General features: G+C 43.2%; 1 protein-coding gene across 2 annotated transcripts in view; it reads right to left on the reverse strand.

Annotated features, from left to right (window-relative positions):
- Positions 1-3,964: 3,964 nt before the first annotated feature.
- Positions 3,965-19,073, reverse strand: part of Fur2 (furin-like protease 2) — a 404,965-nt gene continuing 389,856 nt past the window's right edge. The window contains exons 7-17 of one of the 2 annotated variants that reach the window (XM_076433068.1): positions 17,358-18,023; positions 15,042-15,258; positions 12,808-12,881; positions 12,422-12,693; positions 10,116-10,303; positions 9,272-9,520; positions 8,363-8,852; positions 7,875-8,074; positions 7,517-7,798; positions 7,160-7,371; positions 3,965-6,606 (exon numbers count right to left, since the gene is read on the reverse strand). In XM_076433068.1, coding sequence (XP_076289183.1) covers positions 6,502-6,606; positions 7,160-7,371; positions 7,517-7,798; positions 7,875-8,074; positions 8,363-8,852; positions 9,272-9,520; positions 10,116-10,303; positions 12,422-12,693; positions 12,808-12,881; positions 15,042-15,258; positions 17,358-18,023 — 2,955 coding nt within the window. In that variant the 3' untranslated portion in view covers positions 3,965-6,501. Of the gene's footprint in view, positions 6,607-7,159; positions 7,372-7,516; positions 7,799-7,874; positions 8,075-8,362; positions 8,853-9,271; positions 9,521-10,115; positions 10,304-12,421; positions 12,882-15,041; positions 15,259-17,357; positions 18,024-19,073 lie in introns of both variants that reach the window. The other variant, XM_076433067.1, reaches the window with a different exon arrangement.

Genomic DNA, 19,073 nt, shown 5'->3' on the forward strand with positions numbered 1-19,073 from the left:
CTGCCGAGCACCTCCTTGGCTGTCTTAATAAATACTGCACAGGATTTACATCAATATTGTAAGATAGAATATAAGATTAAAGTTGCTGGAAGTCATGCGGAACGTTGATCTAATTCGATCTACACCCTCGGCTGGTCTAATATTCTCTCGCTTCCTCAATAAATCAGCAAAAAATGCGGCTGAATTTAAAGGTAATCCCGGAAGCCACAATTTCAGCCACGATAGAATTTAAAGGGTCGCATTACCTCAGATACGGCCAATAATACTCTGCTTCCTTTTACCGCTAACTTCTGCCGTGAGCGCGGTTGCTCGCTGCTTTTATTGCCTCCTCTTTATTTCGTATCTTCTAAAGTTGTTTCCGATTTGATCGCGTCCGCCTTTCGCCCTCTTCTCCGCCTTTTACCCTCCCCTCTACCTTTTTCCCCCTTCTTCCGATGAAATTCTGCTACTCGTTCGACTCGTTTCCGCCCGATACCACCCTAATAAAGCGTACGATTTTCCTTTATTACCGGCTCGTCTAACCGGCTTTTCGTTTTATGCCGTATAATCGAACGCCGGGAGGAAGGAAATGGCGGATCAATTTTTCGATTTTTAAGCTGAGTAAGAGTCCCGGTACCACCTGCGACTCCCTTTCTGCATCGCGTTTCACAGCAAATACACTCATACTATTTTCTTATCTATCGACGATCCCAAAAAGATCGTCGAATTGCAAATAAGTAGAGTTAACGGCTTTGTTTCTTTATGGAGCTTTATAAATTTAACAGGGTGCTTCCTCGCGACCATAAAATTGATCTACAGCGTCCTAAGTACTACGTTATCTCGGCTTTATTGCTGAAAAACGGCCACAAATACCCAGGAATGGTCACCGATAGATACTGGCCGACGTATCATTGCCGTTGCGATTAATGAAACATTATTTGAACGTTTTCATACACTTTGGTAGACCAATAGATATTGTCCCATATGATTTTCATTTAGTCAGCACACAATTTATTTATGTCGAAGATGAGTTTGTCATTCTCTGAGGGGTGGCAAAAATGGTGGAAAATGGTAACGGATATTTTATGGGAAATATACTATGGTTTTTTCACTAATAACTGAATTTATCTAAAAATTTGATATTTTAATTCTATTAGCCGAGGCTAATTTTTACAATGAACTCCAAAGATCCACAATTTTTAATTTACTGATGTCTAAAGGTAAGTTCGGAAGATTTTCCATTTTGATTTCTATTTCGACGGTTGAAATGATGGATTTTCCGGTTGCATCACCGTCACGTGTCCGTTCCGATCGGTTGATCCCATGAAAATCGGGAAAGATCGACGCCGGAATAGTTGTGGCTGGTATAATTAAAGTGATACGGCGATAAAACCGTTGCACACGCGCAGGGCAAGGGGGATTTGCCTTCACGAATTTACGATATCCGCTTACGCCACGACACCCAGCCTGATAAAAGTAGGGGTACGCGAATTATCGTTGCCGAATTTATCGGCAAACCCGTTATCTCGATCGGCATATCGACGCTGCGTATATCACGGCCCCCTCTCGACGTCGATCGTCGGCTGTAACGTGTGCTATGGCTTCTTTAACGGCATTTATTCGGAACCGACGCCATTCGTTTCCATTATTTCCATGGGACTTTGTCCTGATTTCCTTTTAATCCTTCCACGACGATGCTTTACATTATTGCTACACTTTTATTCCCAAACTGTTATTTCAATTATTTTAACGGCACTACCCTCGATAAAATAACGTACATGGTTAAATGGATAATACAGTTAAACAACCCACCGATTTATTTCATTGTAGAATATAAAATAAGAAAGCTGGATGATGAGTATTTATCGGTTAGAGAACCGGAAATGTTTTGATAATTTGTTTCGTTTATGAGATAACTTATAGGAGACTTTACCCTTTTCATTATACTATGTATTTTAAATCTGTTGAGTTAATGTAGAAGACACGTATGTAAGGGTGTATAAATAGTAATGGTAATGTGTATTTTCACCCCTACGATGGATGATCATTACTTTTTATACAACCTGTACGTGAGTTGATTTCATTGCAAAGTTGAACAGACGAGCATCTTTTAGGTGAACAACGAAAATTGTTTTACAGTTTTTATTAAATCAAGAAGAAAGTTGTAGAACCTTGCAATGAGCATCACATTGTTCCGTAAAAACGCAGACATCTTGCGAAGAGTGATTTATTCTTATTTAATGGGCGAAAAATGGCGGAATCGCGAGCAATTTCGTGAGAACGATTACCGTGGGCCAGCAATGCTCTATTTACTAAGTTATTCGAGCTATATAAAGCCTTTAGGAAGCTCAATAATCCTTGCTTTGATCCCATAAGCCGTCGCCGCTTCCTTGTCTTCTTGGCAATGCCTTTCCTCTCTCTCTCTCTCACTCTCTTTCTCTGTACTGTACTGTGTCGAATCCGTTCACTATGCTTGCATTTATTCCAAAGATGTGTACCCATTGTCTGTAAACAGGAATAACCGTATTCCTAGAACGTTTATGAATGCTATAAATATTAATACGGCTTCCAAAGCAAGCTCACTAATTGCTATTCTGAATTTTTAATAATCTTTTGACGGATTGCAATCGCGCTTCGTGCGCGAAAATTCCCTGTACGGAGGTCAATAGCCAATAATAAGAGTATTCAACTTGTATCAACACTCAATTTTGTACCATTATTATGCATCCAGAACAAATCGTATAAAATTTGGTATTGGAAACAGGAGTTTAAACCATGAAAGTCATGAAAGTACGCAAATTTTTCACAATTTTTTCTAAACAAACAGTAAGAGTAGTGTGTAAAAAGTTGCCAAAATGAATGTAGAGTGTCAAAGAAGGCTTAAACATCCACAAGATCATGTAACTCGGATATACGCGGTCAGTTTAACCACTTTGGGGATGTGTAAAAAAGCACCGGACGAAACGTCGTGCGAATTCGTGATTGCATCTTAATAATGCACACCTGGACCACCTGACATCTGGCTATTAGGCATTTCTGTCAATCGGGGTTCGCGAAATGGATGTTCGATGGGCAACGCGTCCATGTCATTACCCATCGAACGTCAATCGATATATTGTCGGACGTTGGTCATCGTGCCACGATCAATAAATAAACGAAAACAATCCGTTCAGAAAATCAGAGTAGATCATCCAGTAATAAGATCCATTATTCATCTAACGACGTCGCGGCGAAGTAATTCGTTTCCCGCGTATATATGTACATATGTCGAATTAATGTTGCAAACGGAGGGGGGAGGGGAGCTGCACCGCTCACGCGTGCATATTTAAGTGTCAAATTCGACGCTTCGTCATCCGTCGAAATGGACGAATGATTAATGCGCCTGGATATTTTGACGTGATGACGAAATACCGGCAAAACCTAGACCAGACGGTGAATCATGACGCCGCGCGCGGCTCGATAAATCATGGCTTTGCTCGCAGTATAATCCGCGATTTTTCACCCGTTTCAACAGCTTCTTCATGCATCAGGAAACGCAAAGAAGCGTCGCGTCTTCCCTTCAACGGGATTCAATAAATCAAGATCCTTATCGCATTCCGATTCCGTCGGTACCGTTCCCTGAAAAATCACCGACTTCATCAAATTGCTCGGAATTAATCTGCACGGACCTCAAATTTCACTATCGAGTCGCCAAACACTTTATTCTCTACCCTGTTGAAAATCTAAAGGGCGCAGACTAGAAATTTCAAGAGATTTTCTGATTTAATAATTTTAATCAGGTGAACAGTGCAACTTTTATGCTTTTAACTAAAAATAGTCAACGTATTAGACCACCTTAGCTGGTCCATTTAAATGAACTTCACCCAGATTAAATAAACGTGCTTACTTACCTTCATTTAAAGATGAAAGGTCGAGGTACGTATGTGGATCATTCAAAAATGGATGATGGGATGTTGGAGATTCGCAGCAATGATAATTCACCGGGAACACGAACTCAGAATATATTTAAACGCCTGAGTGTGTGTATATAGATATATATGTATATATGTATATATTTATAATCGCGTCCATCATAAAAGTACAATAATAGCTTTATATCAAATCACGAGGAGAAATTCAATATTCACACGGTAGGCGCGGACAGTAGCTGTTCAAAGTTACCGATTTACCGAGGACTGCTTTCGTGTGTTCATCGCGTTAGAATTCATTTCATTTTCCACTGTAAACTCATCTCTCTCTCTCTCGCTCGCTCTCTCTCTCGCAATCTCTCTAACTCTCGTGCGATACGAACATGGTTTGTTTTTTTTCTCGTTTTCTAAACTCTATTATAGATTCATGTTTTTATTTTTAATTCTCCGTCTCTCACTCGTTCTCTCTTCTTCCTCTCTAAACAAACGAATATGAATGAAGCGGGAGCAACGCGAAAAACACGTAGTTCACTAAATAAAACAAAACGCATAGACAATGCAGCAATAACAACAACACAGTTATAAAAATGCACATTCACTGTCAACTGGCTGAAAATAACGGAATGACTGGATACACGGCGTATGTCGCATCATCGACAAATCAATTCTCTCTCTTTCTCTCGTTCTTCTTTTCTTACATTCGCTCTGTCTTGCTTTTCATCGAGGGTTGTCGAGTTAGTTCGTTGCGCGAGAACGAAGCTGTACAAACATTTCTCTCCACCTTTCCGTCTTCGCTGCTTCAAGCGCGAGAAAAATGTTCCCAGGTTAGCCTACACTGTCCCGTTCGTCTTAAGCTTCCGGTTCAGCTACTTCCGCCTTCCTATTTCCGTCCCCTCCTATCAGTGCAACTTTTAAATCGCCGCTTTGACGTATTCGCTAATGATTACGTTAACCTAATTATACTGGTCCATGAATCTGATCGACGATCAAAGACGGGCCCAAAAAGCCCTTCTTTTGTCATTTAACCCTTTATAGGCTGGTAGCCTCCGACCATTAACGCGAATTTCATATTCAATTTAATATTTTAAACGGTGATGATCTTTAGAATACCATCTCCTACAAGGTATACAAATTTTTGTTATTAACCCTGCCATGTTCGTCAGGTCTATTTAGCCCACTTTTTATTAACATTCTCATACCGTTAACATTATCCTTTACTAGCCAGGTCTTCGTTTTATTAACCCTTTAAAACACAATCTTGTTACAAGTGTGAATAAACTATGTTTAACGCGAAAGGGACTCGAGGAATGTATAATACGATTAGAATTGAAAACAACCCCAAAATAAAAACAATAGAATTCGTTAAATATAGAGGGGTGGTGGAACAATAAAATCACGCGAAACAATTCTTGAAAAATGCGAATATCACAACAAATTGCACAACTTCAAAATTGCGTTGTAGAAGATTAAAGATGGTTCTATATTCTGGAAAAACGTAACAAAATTGTTACGAATGTACCAAAAATATTGCCAATGCACGGTTCAACCAAGTATCATAGCAGCGTTACAGTCTATAACAAATCATCCTGGAATTTCTTTCTAAACGTTACTGACACTGTCCTATAAAGGGTTAAATCGAAATTTATTGCTGGTTTTGGAGTACGTTCTAACTATGTATCATGGACTACATCCATTTGCTACCGTTTTAGAGGGTTGATAGATACCAGGAACGGACAACGAGCACGGTGCTGCCACTAGACATAGCAAAGATGAATCTAAAATTGATTTTCTCGTAGTGAATGTGTCGGGCAGTGATTTAGGCGAGGCGATCACGATAGAAGGCACCAAAAATGGGCAGACGGAAGCGCGCGGCCGTGAGGGCGTTGTAAATCAGGCACTTTATAATGTCCGTTACCCTTCTCGCTCGTAACTCGTACACGTTCGCATAGTTATTCGGCGGTAATACACACTGTTCGTACAATATTATCTATGCGCACTCGAAAGAATCAACGACGCGCCTGACCGTTTTAAAAAAATCTTGTACCTAGATATTTCTCTCTCTTTCTCTCTCGTTCATTTGCCTCATTCACACACGAACGCGCACGCATTAAACCCCGCACTGTCAATATGGAGTGAAACAACAGTCACACTATATTCGCCCAAGAAAACTGTCTTTACTATCACGTTTCGAATCAATTTCATCTTGTATGTGTATTCGTTTGTCCCTTGTTCTCATCTCCTTTGCTTTACTTCTTTCTCTTCTTCTTCTTCGCCACTTTCATTCGTCTCGGACAAAAATTCCTCCTCCTCCTCCTCCTCCTCTCGTTCTCTCTCTCTTCGAATATTCTGTATATTTTGTTCTGTATTTTTTTTCTGTTTTGGGTTTTGTTCTTCGGACCACTTCGGACCGGAAGCGCGACCGATTCTTTGTTCATCTGTTCCTTCAGTTTTTTATTCAGTGAGACTTTTCTTCGGCGAACGCCACGCCACGGTTTCCTAATGCCACACGCAAACAACACATCGCATCGATCGGGACCTGGTGATCGAGGACTGGTCGACCTTCATCAAACTCTTCGACGAGAGGTCCTGTCATTGGCTGGCTTGATTAATGGGTCTAGGTCATCAGCTCCGTCGTGTCGTCCGCGTCAACGTCGTCCGGCTCCACCTTCATCGCCAGCTGCGTGTAGCCCTTGTTCGCCTCTCTTCGGTTCGACATTGCCTGAGAACATTGCGGACAGGGATCAGTTCGATTGCCTCGACACGAGGGAACGTTACTATTTCAATTGATGACGACCCCGGATCGTCCGCGTTCAATCATTCCCGGAACGTTTCATAAACCCTCGACCGATTGTACCATTTCGTTCAACACTAGATCCACGAAGCACTAAAAGCAACTATCATGTACCACTTCATTAAGATAAAAAAATGCATTTATTCAGATTGTATCAAAAAGTAATTTCAAGCAACCGTAGTATGAACAAAATTAATTTTTAAAGGTACACGAATAATTGTGTCACCCATGACCGACGTGGCAGTCCACGTATCAATGAATAGACACAATTTCTTTCCAATACACATTTTACATTTTTCGTCGGATTTTACATGAAGCTAGATGAAAAATGCTAGTTCGTGTCAAAGCCGAAGCGGAACTTCAATCGTCGAAAAAAGTTATAGTTATTTGAATGCTAAAACTGGGAACATTTCGTGGATGGGGTAAAAGGGTTAGTCAGAATTCATGGCAAGAATTCAGACACGGGACAATCGATACGAACCTGAAGTGCGATGAATATGGTCGCGAACAAAGCGACCGACAGCAGACAAACGGCCACGGCTATCGCAGTGATGGGCAGCGTCGTCGAATCGCTTTTGTTGCTGATAGTCCCCTCGTAATTCGCGTACACCTCCGAAATGGACGTGTCGGCGGCTGCGAACTCCGTGCCGGGTACTCTCCTTTTGCCAGCCGGTGAGCTGTTCCTGCAGCCACCTGTTCAACAAGCAGAAAAACCAAATCAAGAGATACTTGTAACGCCACCTGGACAATGAACATTTTTTAATTTATGATCATTGAAGTTACAAAGATGCGTTTACGAGGAATTACAAATTTTCCCTGAAATGAAGAGCAAGATTACCAGTCTCCGGATCGCATAGACAGCACTCCTCAGCCTCCGGTCCCTTCTCATTTCCGGTGCAGCAGGGTACACACTGATTATTCAGTTTATCCAGGTGCAATGGCGGCGAGCATGCCGCGCAGCTGAATTTCCCCGGTCCGGTGCATCTTCGGCAGTCCGTGTGACAGTTTTTGCACAGCTGTGTTAGAGGATCGTAGTACTGTGCTCCTAAACACTCCATGCACAATCCACCTTCTAACATCGAGTGTGGCGGACAGGAAGTGCATTCGAGAGGTCCTTCTCCTGTAAAATGTTCCATTTTCCAAACAGTTGTTGCTTCGTTACTCTTGTATTATATAATATCAGGAGTAAATTAGACCTTTGCAAGTACGGCAATAGTGGTGACACTTCTGACAGCCAAAGTTGGATTTGAAGAATCCTTCGGGACATTCCGGGTGGCATTCCCCGGCTGCCAACTGCCAGCCACGAGGACATGTCACGCACTGGTCTCGCCTGGGTCCGGAACACGTGTTACAGGATAGATAACATTTGGCACATTGACCTCTATCGCTATAATACCTGTACAAAGCAGTTTGGTTAGTCAGCATCTAACTTTCCGTCTAGCTATAACCTTGCCAAAAAGCGATATAATTAAAATATTTTTATCGGGCTTCAATCAAACATTTTTTCCCCCGGGATACAGGGCGTGCGTTCAGAGGCCATTACGAGGACGCGATTTCGCAATCAAATGGAACAGAACCCCCGTCAGATTAGTCGCAGCGTCAGTCGCGAATTTCCCATCACCGTTCGGGGGTTGGGGATGGTGACATTGCAGTTACCAAAAACATGATTGTACGGTGGGCTTACCCTTGAGCGCAGGACGATCTGCACTCGCCGCTCTGCAGCTGCAGCCCGTCCTGGCAGGCGGTGCAATTCAATCGGGACACACAAGTCTTACAAGTGTGTAAACAAGGTACGCAAACCGGTCTCGAGGGCTGCACCATGGAATAATAACCGTCGTCGCACTGGTACACGCATCGCCTTCCCTGCAGCAGCAACGAGCCCTTTTGCCCGTTGCCCAGGCCCGGGCAGGAGATGCAGTTGTCTTTGGTGGGGCCGGCGCAAGTCTTGCACGAGGTATGGCACGGTTTGCAGTGTCCATTGTCGTAGAACTCGGATGTGTCGCATCGATCACGGTGTTCCGGTGCGCAGAGACCTTCCTCGTTCAGGCTCCAGCCCTCGATGCAGCTCGTGCAGGATGCGGTTGCACAAATAGCGCATCCCGGAGGACAGGGCACGCACTCGCGACGTTTCTTGTCCGCGCTGAAGCCTGCTGGACAGGAGACTCGACAGGTTCCTGGAAATTCAATAAAATCTTCTCATTCTTCTATACATTTATTATCAGAACTCCTTTTAATACTTGAAAGTACCCTCAATTTAAATTCTATAGTGTTCAAGGACACTGGGGAATAAGAGCATTGGAAATCACATGATGTGCTCACAATCTGATAAGTACTATCGTTCACTTCAAAGATACAGTGAAGACTTTCTTTCCGAGGAAGAAGTGGAACAAATCCGATTGAAGGATTCCTGTGTTCTATATAATTTCGCGGGTCTCAAAAAATTAATCCGATAACGAAAATCATGTTACCCGTCGTCCGTTTCAGAAGCACAAGAGACATTTCAGGGGAAACAAATTACGGGAGGCTATCAGCAGCAAGAGCATTGACTCGGTCTATTCTTCTAAAGGATTACCGTCTGCATGGGGGTACGTACCGTTCAGAGAAAACAATCCAGGTCGACAGGAGATGCATTGGTTCTCGGCGGTGCCGTTGCACGTTTCACACGACGAATGACAGGGCGCGCAGTTGTAATCTTGCGTCTCGTAGGTGTACAGGGGACATGCAGCGTAACACTTGTTTTCGTACATAACCAAGTGATGCTCGCAACTGGTGCACTTGTCGGGCCTGTCCTGGCAGCTAGCGCAGTTCGCCTCGCAGGGCACGCAGGTGCTGTTCTCCGTGTCTGAAAAGATCAACAAACTTCACTGGAGAATTTCTGTCAATCTGTTAATTTTCAAAATACGTCGAAGAATAACAAGAAATTAGTACGCGAAGATTATCTCGATCATTTCGAACATTATTCAAACACGTTAAAGAATTTTAGAGCGCCAAAACCGATTAAAATGTTTTAGCTTACAAAAATGACAAGGCTCTATTTATTTAGTTCTCGTGCAATTTTGATTACAATATGTGCTTCATAATTTCAATAAGATGGAGTGGGGTAGGTCCGTCTACGGGGCAAGTCCTACTAATTCATCAATAATAACTGTGGCAAGAGTTTAATACCAAGAACGTTAAGTTTTTACATACCAGACTGAAAATACATCAGTTTAAAGTCCAACTTTGCAAAAACTAGGGCGGACTTACCCCACTCCACCTTAATTATAAGATGAAAAATATAAAACCGGTCATGTGATCGGCAGCGAGAGGTTTAGTGTTAAACTTGTGGATTTCCTCAGAAATAAATTTGGAAAACCGAGGCTGGCAAAGAGGAAGGAAACGCGAAGAATATACAAGGGCGTGTAAGAAGCTTCCATTATCTGAATCCCTCGGCTTACTCTCGTAATATCCTTCGGGACACTGTTGCAGACAAACGGCCAGGTCGGTGACACGTAGATGAGCAGGTGCGCAGGAGAGGCAAGAGTCTTGTCCAGCTCCAGCACAGATCTCGCAGGACTCGTGACACGGCCAGCAAACTCCACCTTGGTTCGGGAAGCTCCTCGGCGGGCATCGGCTCACGCAGGTGCTGTAATCACGGTTTGTTTAAACAAAACTTCCCACCAAACTCTCCCCGTACCTAGGGTTGTCATCTATAAAATCCTAGAATGATCCTAATGATAGTGGAGCAAGTGTGAGTGAGAAACATTGAAAAACGCCGACCCTTAAAGAAAATCCCCCCGGACGTTCCGGGATGCACTAAAAAGAAGGACCATCTGGGGAAAATCGGATGGATGGCAACCCTACCCGTATCCATCCAACCCTCTTTAGAATCAAAGAGTTCATGATCGCTCCTCGCAGCAAATTTTGAACCGTGCATTGTTGCTGGCCAACTTCCTTGCGGCGTTTCTGCTTGGGCTTTTAATTAACACGGTGAATGTTAAAGGGCAATCAATTACGGAACAACCAATTCCCGGGCCGGCGAATGAGTGAAGATAGAAAGAATAGCTTCATTTTCTATTGCCGAGCGGAGTTCCATTTGCCGCGGGTACACAGCGGGCGGGCGGGCGAGCGCGCTGCTGCAATTGCTTTAATCTTGCGGAATTAACAGTTCAAGTTTCTCATTCAGCGCGGCCGGGAAAAATTTATCCGACACATTATTACGCGCGCACGGAACAAGGCGCCGAACGGACGACGGATTAAACCGCGCGGTTTAATTAAACCGTTTCAATATCCCGAAAAGATGTTTCGATCCGCTGAATGTTCCCCGCGATTCAGAACGATCGCTTGTTAGTATCCCCTCGCGATTCATCACTGAAAAGTCGCATGAAACGGCACTTATGGCACAGCGATTTGTAGCTCGGAACACAGCGGAAACGATAGACCATCTAGCAAAGTCGACGATTGTTTCGTTACAAAATGGCGCGTTTTGTAAGCGAACAATCAAATCGACATTGAATGCGGGTGGGGGTTTGTGTTTTGAATTTAAACGGGGTTACAATGTAAAGAATGCTGTTTGTAATGATGGTGCGGCTTTGACACGGTGTGCAGACAATTTGTTTGTGGATCGAAAAATTTCAATCACGGGGTACGAATTTTTCAAGCGTTCCGCGTGGTCGGGCGATTATTAATTTTGAAAAACGCGAAATTTTATCGTGAAGAGACAGATTCGATTTGGAACGTGTTCAACATGTGTGTGAGCTTTTGTAAATGTTAATTTTTGGAGAATTGCAATCGCTCATAGCTTCCGCAGCTCGGGAAAAGAATGATGTAGTTGTATAATAGGTCAATTTACGGGGAAATACATTTTCAAGGCTCGCGAAAAAAACCCGTAAATTGCGTTCGCGTCCTTACGGCTGCGTAAAAACCCAAAAATTCACTGTCGCGATTTTTCCATAAAAAGTATCACTCTAAATAACGGGGCCGAACGTTCGCGATGGATGTGCAGATGGTGCAATGCACCGTGAAATGCATCGGAGAACGAAATAAATGGCAGCAGAGACGGATGCAGGGTTTTCAATGTTTTTCCGGTAATGTTTCTTCCCATCGAATTTCGCAAAACGCAGTACCGCGACAAATGAGTCGCTGGGAAAATAGTAACGGTAAGGAAACAGCAGCGGAGAGCTTGGATGCGGTTTGCGAGTCGAATCGTGTTTAACAGAGGAACCGAGCAAACAGGGATAGTATGTTTCGTTTTTGTATCGGTTTCATAGCGAAATATCCGGGCGTTTCTGCTGGGGATTGTGGTCGAATGTTGCTCACCGAGCCAGGTAGAGATCCCCCAGTCTTTTAATATAATCGAAGAATCCAACGAACCAAATACACAAAATTTCAATCGGAAGCTCGGTGTGCTTCCGGATAAATGTTACAGGCACGTGTGTATTGATCCGCGGGAGACCGAAACGTGCTAAAACGCTTGTAAAATACATCCGCCTGCACTTCCGGCTTGCTTAAACACCGTTTGCGAACGAATTTCTGTCAGATTTTATTACCCGCTCCCGAACGTTTCGTTGACAAATATTTTCAAACAAATACTCGGCGGGACAAATAATCTATTAACAAACAGTCGGGCGTGGCACGCTCAAAGATAACGAAAGGGAACGCAGACACTGTCAAATTGATACGCAAACAAACGGATATTCAGTCAAACAAGTTCTCAACCAACAAAAGGATACCCAGTTCCTGCTGAGGATAAAGATTGACTTACTTGTCAAGCCGATAGTTCTTGCAAGCAATGCACTGGATCGGCCCTTTCCCATAGCATCCCTGAGGGTCGCACTGAGGATCGCAATCGTGCAAGACCTTCTTGGTAGCGTCCAACGAATCGTCACCGACTTGCGAAGAGGATGATGGCGACTCGAATGCCGAGGACGTGTCCCCGGGAAGCCGATTGGTCAGGATCGGTGCCGAGGAGCCGTCCAAGGTTGCCACCGACGCCTGGACACTGGAACCGGCGCCGACGTACGGGCCCTGGTAGCCCTGAAAGGTAGACGAAGGAAAGAAGTCGACGTCGCCGCGATGGCCCAGCGATAATGGAGCATCAGCTACTTGGAATGGATAATGCACGGAGGCGAACGAAGATTGTGCGTGTACCGGGTTAAACTGTCGTGTGCGGATCGGGTTCTTCGCAGTTCCGTAGAAGATCAGCTGCCACTTCTTCAGGATCCCTGTAACGACACATCGCAGAACACCATCAGAAATTAAACTCTCAACTGTCTTTCCTGCATTCTTCTTTATTTCGACGAATTTGTCTTTGGATTTGTCCGGATTTGTTTGGGATTTGTAACACTTTGTCGACGTTGCCAATGCTTTTGCAGGGAATATCAAAGAATTTACCACGGATTAAGTAAAACAAATAAAAATGGACTTAGCGATTGAAGGATTACGAAATAAATCGTGAACGTAGGATCCGCGAGTTCCGCGCACTTTTCTTAAATTCGAAGCAGGGTTGCCTGCACGTGGGAACGGGTGCATAAATATCTGAATCCCGGGTATAATGCGTAGCAGGAATAGGGATCGACGTCCCAATATTTACAAACACCCCCCCGCCACGAGACACTTGTTCTTCGACTTGTCACCGACGTCACCGTCTGTTGACGCTCGCTGTTCCCTCGCCGAAAACGGCACGGCAGCCAACGCGCGTTCGACGGATCCGACTTTGACCATTAAGTTAACCGTGCCTTCGGCAATCCTCCTTCTCCTAATTCATGTTATCTAAACATGACTGCCTCGCGTTTCTGTTGCTTGCACAGTCTAGTGTGTGCAAAGCCGTAGGTGAGAACTTTCGAGCGTACACAGGCGTAAAGACTAATATTGGGGGTGTACCGTCACATATCCCCCTGTACCTTCCACCTCCTCCTCCTCCGACTATTATTTTTCTCCACCGAAAAGTCAAATTGTAATATCGAACGATCACGAGGGTTCTAACGGCAAGATTATTAATAGCTGTTAATAGCATCCGGGATCTTGAGTTCGGAACGACAGCATTGAACTATTTGATCGATCATGCGGTTGCCCGAGGTGCCGTGACATTTGACTGATGATTGTCACTCTAGCTATCTGATCCGTTTCGTGATTAGCACGTTGGTTTCTGAATTGCGGATCCAAATTATCCGGTGAAATTGTAATAATCTAGTTAGCGGAACTGACACTGGCGAATTAAAATTTCTCACTGGGATTTTATCCTTCGAACACTCCGCATCGTATAGAATGTGTTACAATTAGACTGCGGATTTCACTCATTTATGACGAAAATGGATGGATGTAATTTAGAACAGTAAAAACATTAGAACAATTCTAAAATTGTTAAAGTTACGAAGAAATTTTCGCAGCGTTTCTATGTCGTGTAGTTAACGAAGAAAATGTTTATTTTGCATAAACATCCGCAGTCTAGTTCGAATAAAAGAACAGTGTCGTCGAAACTGGAAAATCCAAATTAACCACAAACAACAAATCCTGATAAAATTCGATTCACTCGAATATCTGAGATATTCAGGAAACATGAATTTTTAAGCTCGATCAAAGTCTGCCAAGTATATCCCGAGACACGGTAGCAGGATCACGCGAATGTGCATTGCACCTGATTCCTGAAAAAATAAACATCGGATTAACAGAAGAACTGTGCGTGGTTTCCGCGCCCTCTACCTACAAACACGGTCTTGTTAATCAGGTTTACTGGGATTGTTACAGCGACTTAGTGTGAATTATACTAGAATCCACCCTGCTGTGAGATTCTGCGAGCTTGGCGGGGTCGACAAGGTGTTACTTTCATTGTTAGAACGCACTGTGAGTCGCAGCATTATGGCTTTTAATAAGCGTGCCGTCAAACCTGCCCAGGCTTATAGTCTGTTGCTTAGGCTCCGGTGTAAATTAGTCGACGATTAGTAACGGCGTACACATTGCGTTAACGAGTACTTGGTTGGTTGGCGAATTTAATGGCGTTGTTACGGGGATAACACTTACTGCCAGTGTGAAGGAAATATTTGATCACCGGACTGCAGATGTTTATGCGAAATAAAAATGTTCATCGTAGTTTTAGATTTTTCTGATCTTGTTATTTTATATTTCGACCAGCTAATTTGTTCATAAATTCATAAAACTTCGCAATCGTTTATGACAATAATGAGCAGGCTAAATTTAAAACAGTAGAAAACTTGAAATCAACGCACACGATTTTTACTGCATCTGCATTTGATAATTATATTACTAAATTAAATTTGAAGCATCTTACTGAACTTTTTCTGGTAGAAAATTCCAGATGGTTTTTCTCGAGGAAGTGATCAAACATTTTCCAATTTTGAACGTCGATGGTGTTTTAATGCACTTGCCTGGAGAGTTGACGTGTCGGTTTCCGGCGTTGATGATCTGCAAGGTCCACCTGCCATCCGCCTTCTCGCCCCAGAAATGGACGCTGAGGAACGGCCAGTCGTCAAAGTTAGCACTGAGAACATCCCTTGGCCTCTCGAACAGCAAGGTCGACGTGGTCCCCATTGGCGAGGTCAACAGCAATCTCAAATTCCCTCGTGGGAAGAATCTTAATGAAACCTGTTCCCGAAAAGAAATGTTTGCTATTTTCTTCACAAACAACCAAAGAACAGCATCTATTATCCGACACCGTTACAAGTAGCCACTTCCGTCGTCGCCCCGATAATATTATTCCTTTTAAAGTTCGCTTCCTCTTTTAACGTTCTGTCCCCGGATCGATAACGCCCGGGTTAATTACAATAACGTGATAATTAGCCGAGTAAATGTATCGAACTCGTCGAACCGTGTTTTCATTATTACATTATTTCTTTAAAGAATGAATATATATATACGGGGCAAGATTTATATTCACTTTATGTAAAACGTATATTTTGCGCCAGCTTACGATTCATAAAACGGTTTTACGGGGAATTTACATTTTAATGATACCCTCGGTTTATTCTTTCTATGGCCGGAACTTGCAAATGTTTCTGCGTAATACGAGAATTTAAAAGGTCGGCCCGGCGATTATGTATTATGCATCCCGTCGACCTATACTTCATAAATACGGGCTGAGTAGCAACCGGTAGCAACCGGCTTTGTCTTACTTCACCGTGATGGGGCGAAAAAGTTACCAACTCGAGGATGCTGTACTTCATGTTTAGCGCGGGTTACCAATAGCTGTTAGAGCTATCAGTAGCTATATATACTGAATAACACATAGTGGAGCTGCGAGCATCGATGATAGCGGCGCGGTGAAAAGAAACCAACATTAGTGACAACATTTCGATACATACTAATGAAAAAGTACATATGTATTTTCTTTTTTTCCACCGCACAGCTCACCTCGCTGCTCCACTATAAATGCACCCTTACTGTTGGGTGGTTCTTATAGAGTTTTTTGCGCTGATTCCGAATCTGTCCTTAATTTTTCTCCTACACGCAGTTTCTGAGAAACATAGCTTTGAAAAAAAACATATTTTTCAACTTTAAACAAATATTGTGATGTTATTATAAAAGATATTGAATTGTTCTTTACACATGTTTAAACAATCATAATGTATTAATATTGGATATCACTGTATTCGGGAAAGTCTACAGAATCTTTTGCTGTACACATGTTTAAACAATCATAATGTATTAATATTGGATATCACTGTATTCGGGAAAGTCCACAGAATCTTTTGCTGTAAACATGTTTAAATAATCATAATGTATTAATATTGTATATAACTGTATTCGGGAAAGTCTACAGAATCTTTTGCTGTAAAGAACAATTCAACATCTTTTATAATAATATCACAATATTTGTTTAAAGTTGAAAAATATGTTCTTTTTTCATAGCCATGTTTCTAAAAACTGTGCATCTTGGAGAAAAATTAAGGACAGATTCGGAATCAGCGCAAAAAAACTATACGAACCACCCAACAGTAATTAGGGAACATAAAAAAAGTTGAAATTTGTTGGACAGTGTAATTTCTAGAATGTAAAGGGTCTTCCAATAAGAGCGATAGATCTTTCAATTGTCACAGCCGCCGTGTCCGTTATTCAATTGTTAGTGTCACGCGTTGAAATGATTAAATAGCTTTATTGAAGAGAAATGCGGCTGTCAATTGGCCCCCAAGATCTTGCGACTTGACGCCATTAGACTGTTTCTTGTGGGGTCATGTTAAGTCTCTTGTTTACTCCAATAAACCACATACTTTTTATTTCAATTCAAAGTTCTATAGCTCTTATTGAAAGACCCTTTAGAGCTAGCAAAAACCATATTAATCCACTCCGAAAATGCACACATAGTGGTCAGTCCTCTTTTGTATGAAGATTGAGATCAAACAACAATTATACCTGTAGCTAGATTTTTCACAATTCTTGTAAGAAATTAAGAAAGACTTTTCATTAGAATAATTTTTATTGTGTGTGTGTGTTAGTACCGGATATATCCGCAGATGATTGCCGGATAAATCCGGCACTCGAACACAGAGGTCATCAGATGGATGCCGGATATATTCGGCACTCGTACCGAAAGGGTTAAACCATTAACTGGTTGCAGCCATCTCTAAAATCAACGAAGAGCTTCCGGAAGCGATGTTATCAGTCGACGCGCGACGGATAACCAGAGGCACCGAAAGCCTACAGCATCTTTCGAAATCCCTCCCCGAGCGCATCAACACAATTCTTACCTTGCACTGCACGTGTTCGAGGAATCGAACCTCGTTCAAGGACCCGGCGCAGCCGGTGACGTCCATATAGACGCTGAGCGTGTACCCATAGGTCGGATCGATGCGTCTCTCCTCGTTGATCTCGTCGGACTTGCAGATGTGCTGGGGTGGCACGTTGATCCACTGTTCGGCGAGGCTGACCATGGCACCGGCGTCCATCAGCCCGTAACCGAATTTGTGGGACACCTTTCTCTTCACACCGTTCAGTATCCAGCCGGGCTCCTTCTCAAGGGGCCCTGACCTCGAGGTGCGTACCACAAGGTACTGCATGTCCCTCCAGGTGAGATTCGGGTTCGCCTCGAGCGCTAACGCGACGATCCCAGCGGCCAACGGCGCGGACGCCGATGTACCTGTATGCTCGACGGTGCAAATATGATCTGGCCGCAGCTTCGCGTCCATGTCTACCGTCGCAACGCTCTTGTCGTTGCCTGGTGTCCCCGAGGAGTACGTCGAAGCCAGCGTCGAGCTGCATTCCTCGAGGTACCATGGCTTGTAGCCGCCCTGAGTCGCGCTCGATATCGAGAGCGTGAAGATGCTGTTCGTGTAGCCGTCGCAGTTGCAGGAATCCGTGTGCCGTCCACCATTGCCCGACGCCCACACGAAGATTGACCCTTTGCCTTTGCGACCCTTTTCAGGTTAGATGGAAATAGTTAGGTTTTATAGAAGTCTCTAGATCGCGCCAGCTACGCTAGATGTTTCATGGCGAAACTCTCGAGGCTATTTGTTGGGATTCTGTGTTTCAGGGATGCGAGTGAAGCAATTTTTGGAAATCGGGCATATGGATCTCGAAGAAATTTGAACCGAAAAGGGATGTGATATCTTTGTTTTAGTAATCTGGTTAAACTCCCACTCAGGGGACCAAACATTTTCAACTTTCCTGAATGTGAAATTGTATAATTCGGCTAGAGGAATTCGAGATGTAATCCAGACCCAGCGTCCATGTCTAGAAACCAATATGGCAGCGTTTTAATCTGTCAAACACGCTTGAAGTCGAGCAACTTTATTACTCGTGTATAACTTCTAAACGAGTGAACCCCGCACATTAAATCCTGGATTCCTCGCACTCGAATTCAAAGTTTCATCATTTTTTCATGGAATTGTATAATACTACATTCAGAAAGGTTAAAAGTTTTTGGTCCCCTGAATGAAAGTTCAGCCGTGTTAGCGTAAGATGTCTTTAATGATCTGATGGTTTCCTCTGTAGAGAGGATGCTTTGGCTAGGATTTTTTGGGATACTGTGTTTTGAGGATGCTTCCAGACAGACTTTGAGGGTCAGATGTATAGATTTCGGGTTCAAAGGTGAAGTCAGTTTCGTTTTGCCGATTCATCGAGTGCATTGGAAGTTTGAGGAAGAGTTTGTATGGAGTGTTAGGGGTGGGTTGCGGTCAGCGAGCTGATTTTCGGCAGATACTTGACGAAATCGGAATTTCTAGGTGCTTTGGCGTTGTCGGAGCGTTTAAAGAAGCCGAGTGCTTTGATGACTCTTTGTATGTACGATTCGAATCGGTATCTATACCCAAGAATGTACTATAAAGTTCATATTTTATTATTAACGACTTTTACGAAAGAGCATGAAGAATATCATTATTTTCGTTGTAAACGGAACTTAATTTAGCAAGTTGGAGCTTGCTACCCCTGGCAGAAATAGATCAAAGATCATTTCAAATTTATTCATG

This window comes from Lasioglossum baleicum, chromosome 11, assembly GCF_051020765.1.
Source record: "Lasioglossum baleicum chromosome 11, iyLasBale1, whole genome shotgun sequence".
In the NCBI taxonomy this organism is placed as follows: Eukaryota; Metazoa; Arthropoda; class Insecta; order Hymenoptera; family Halictidae; genus Lasioglossum; species Lasioglossum baleicum.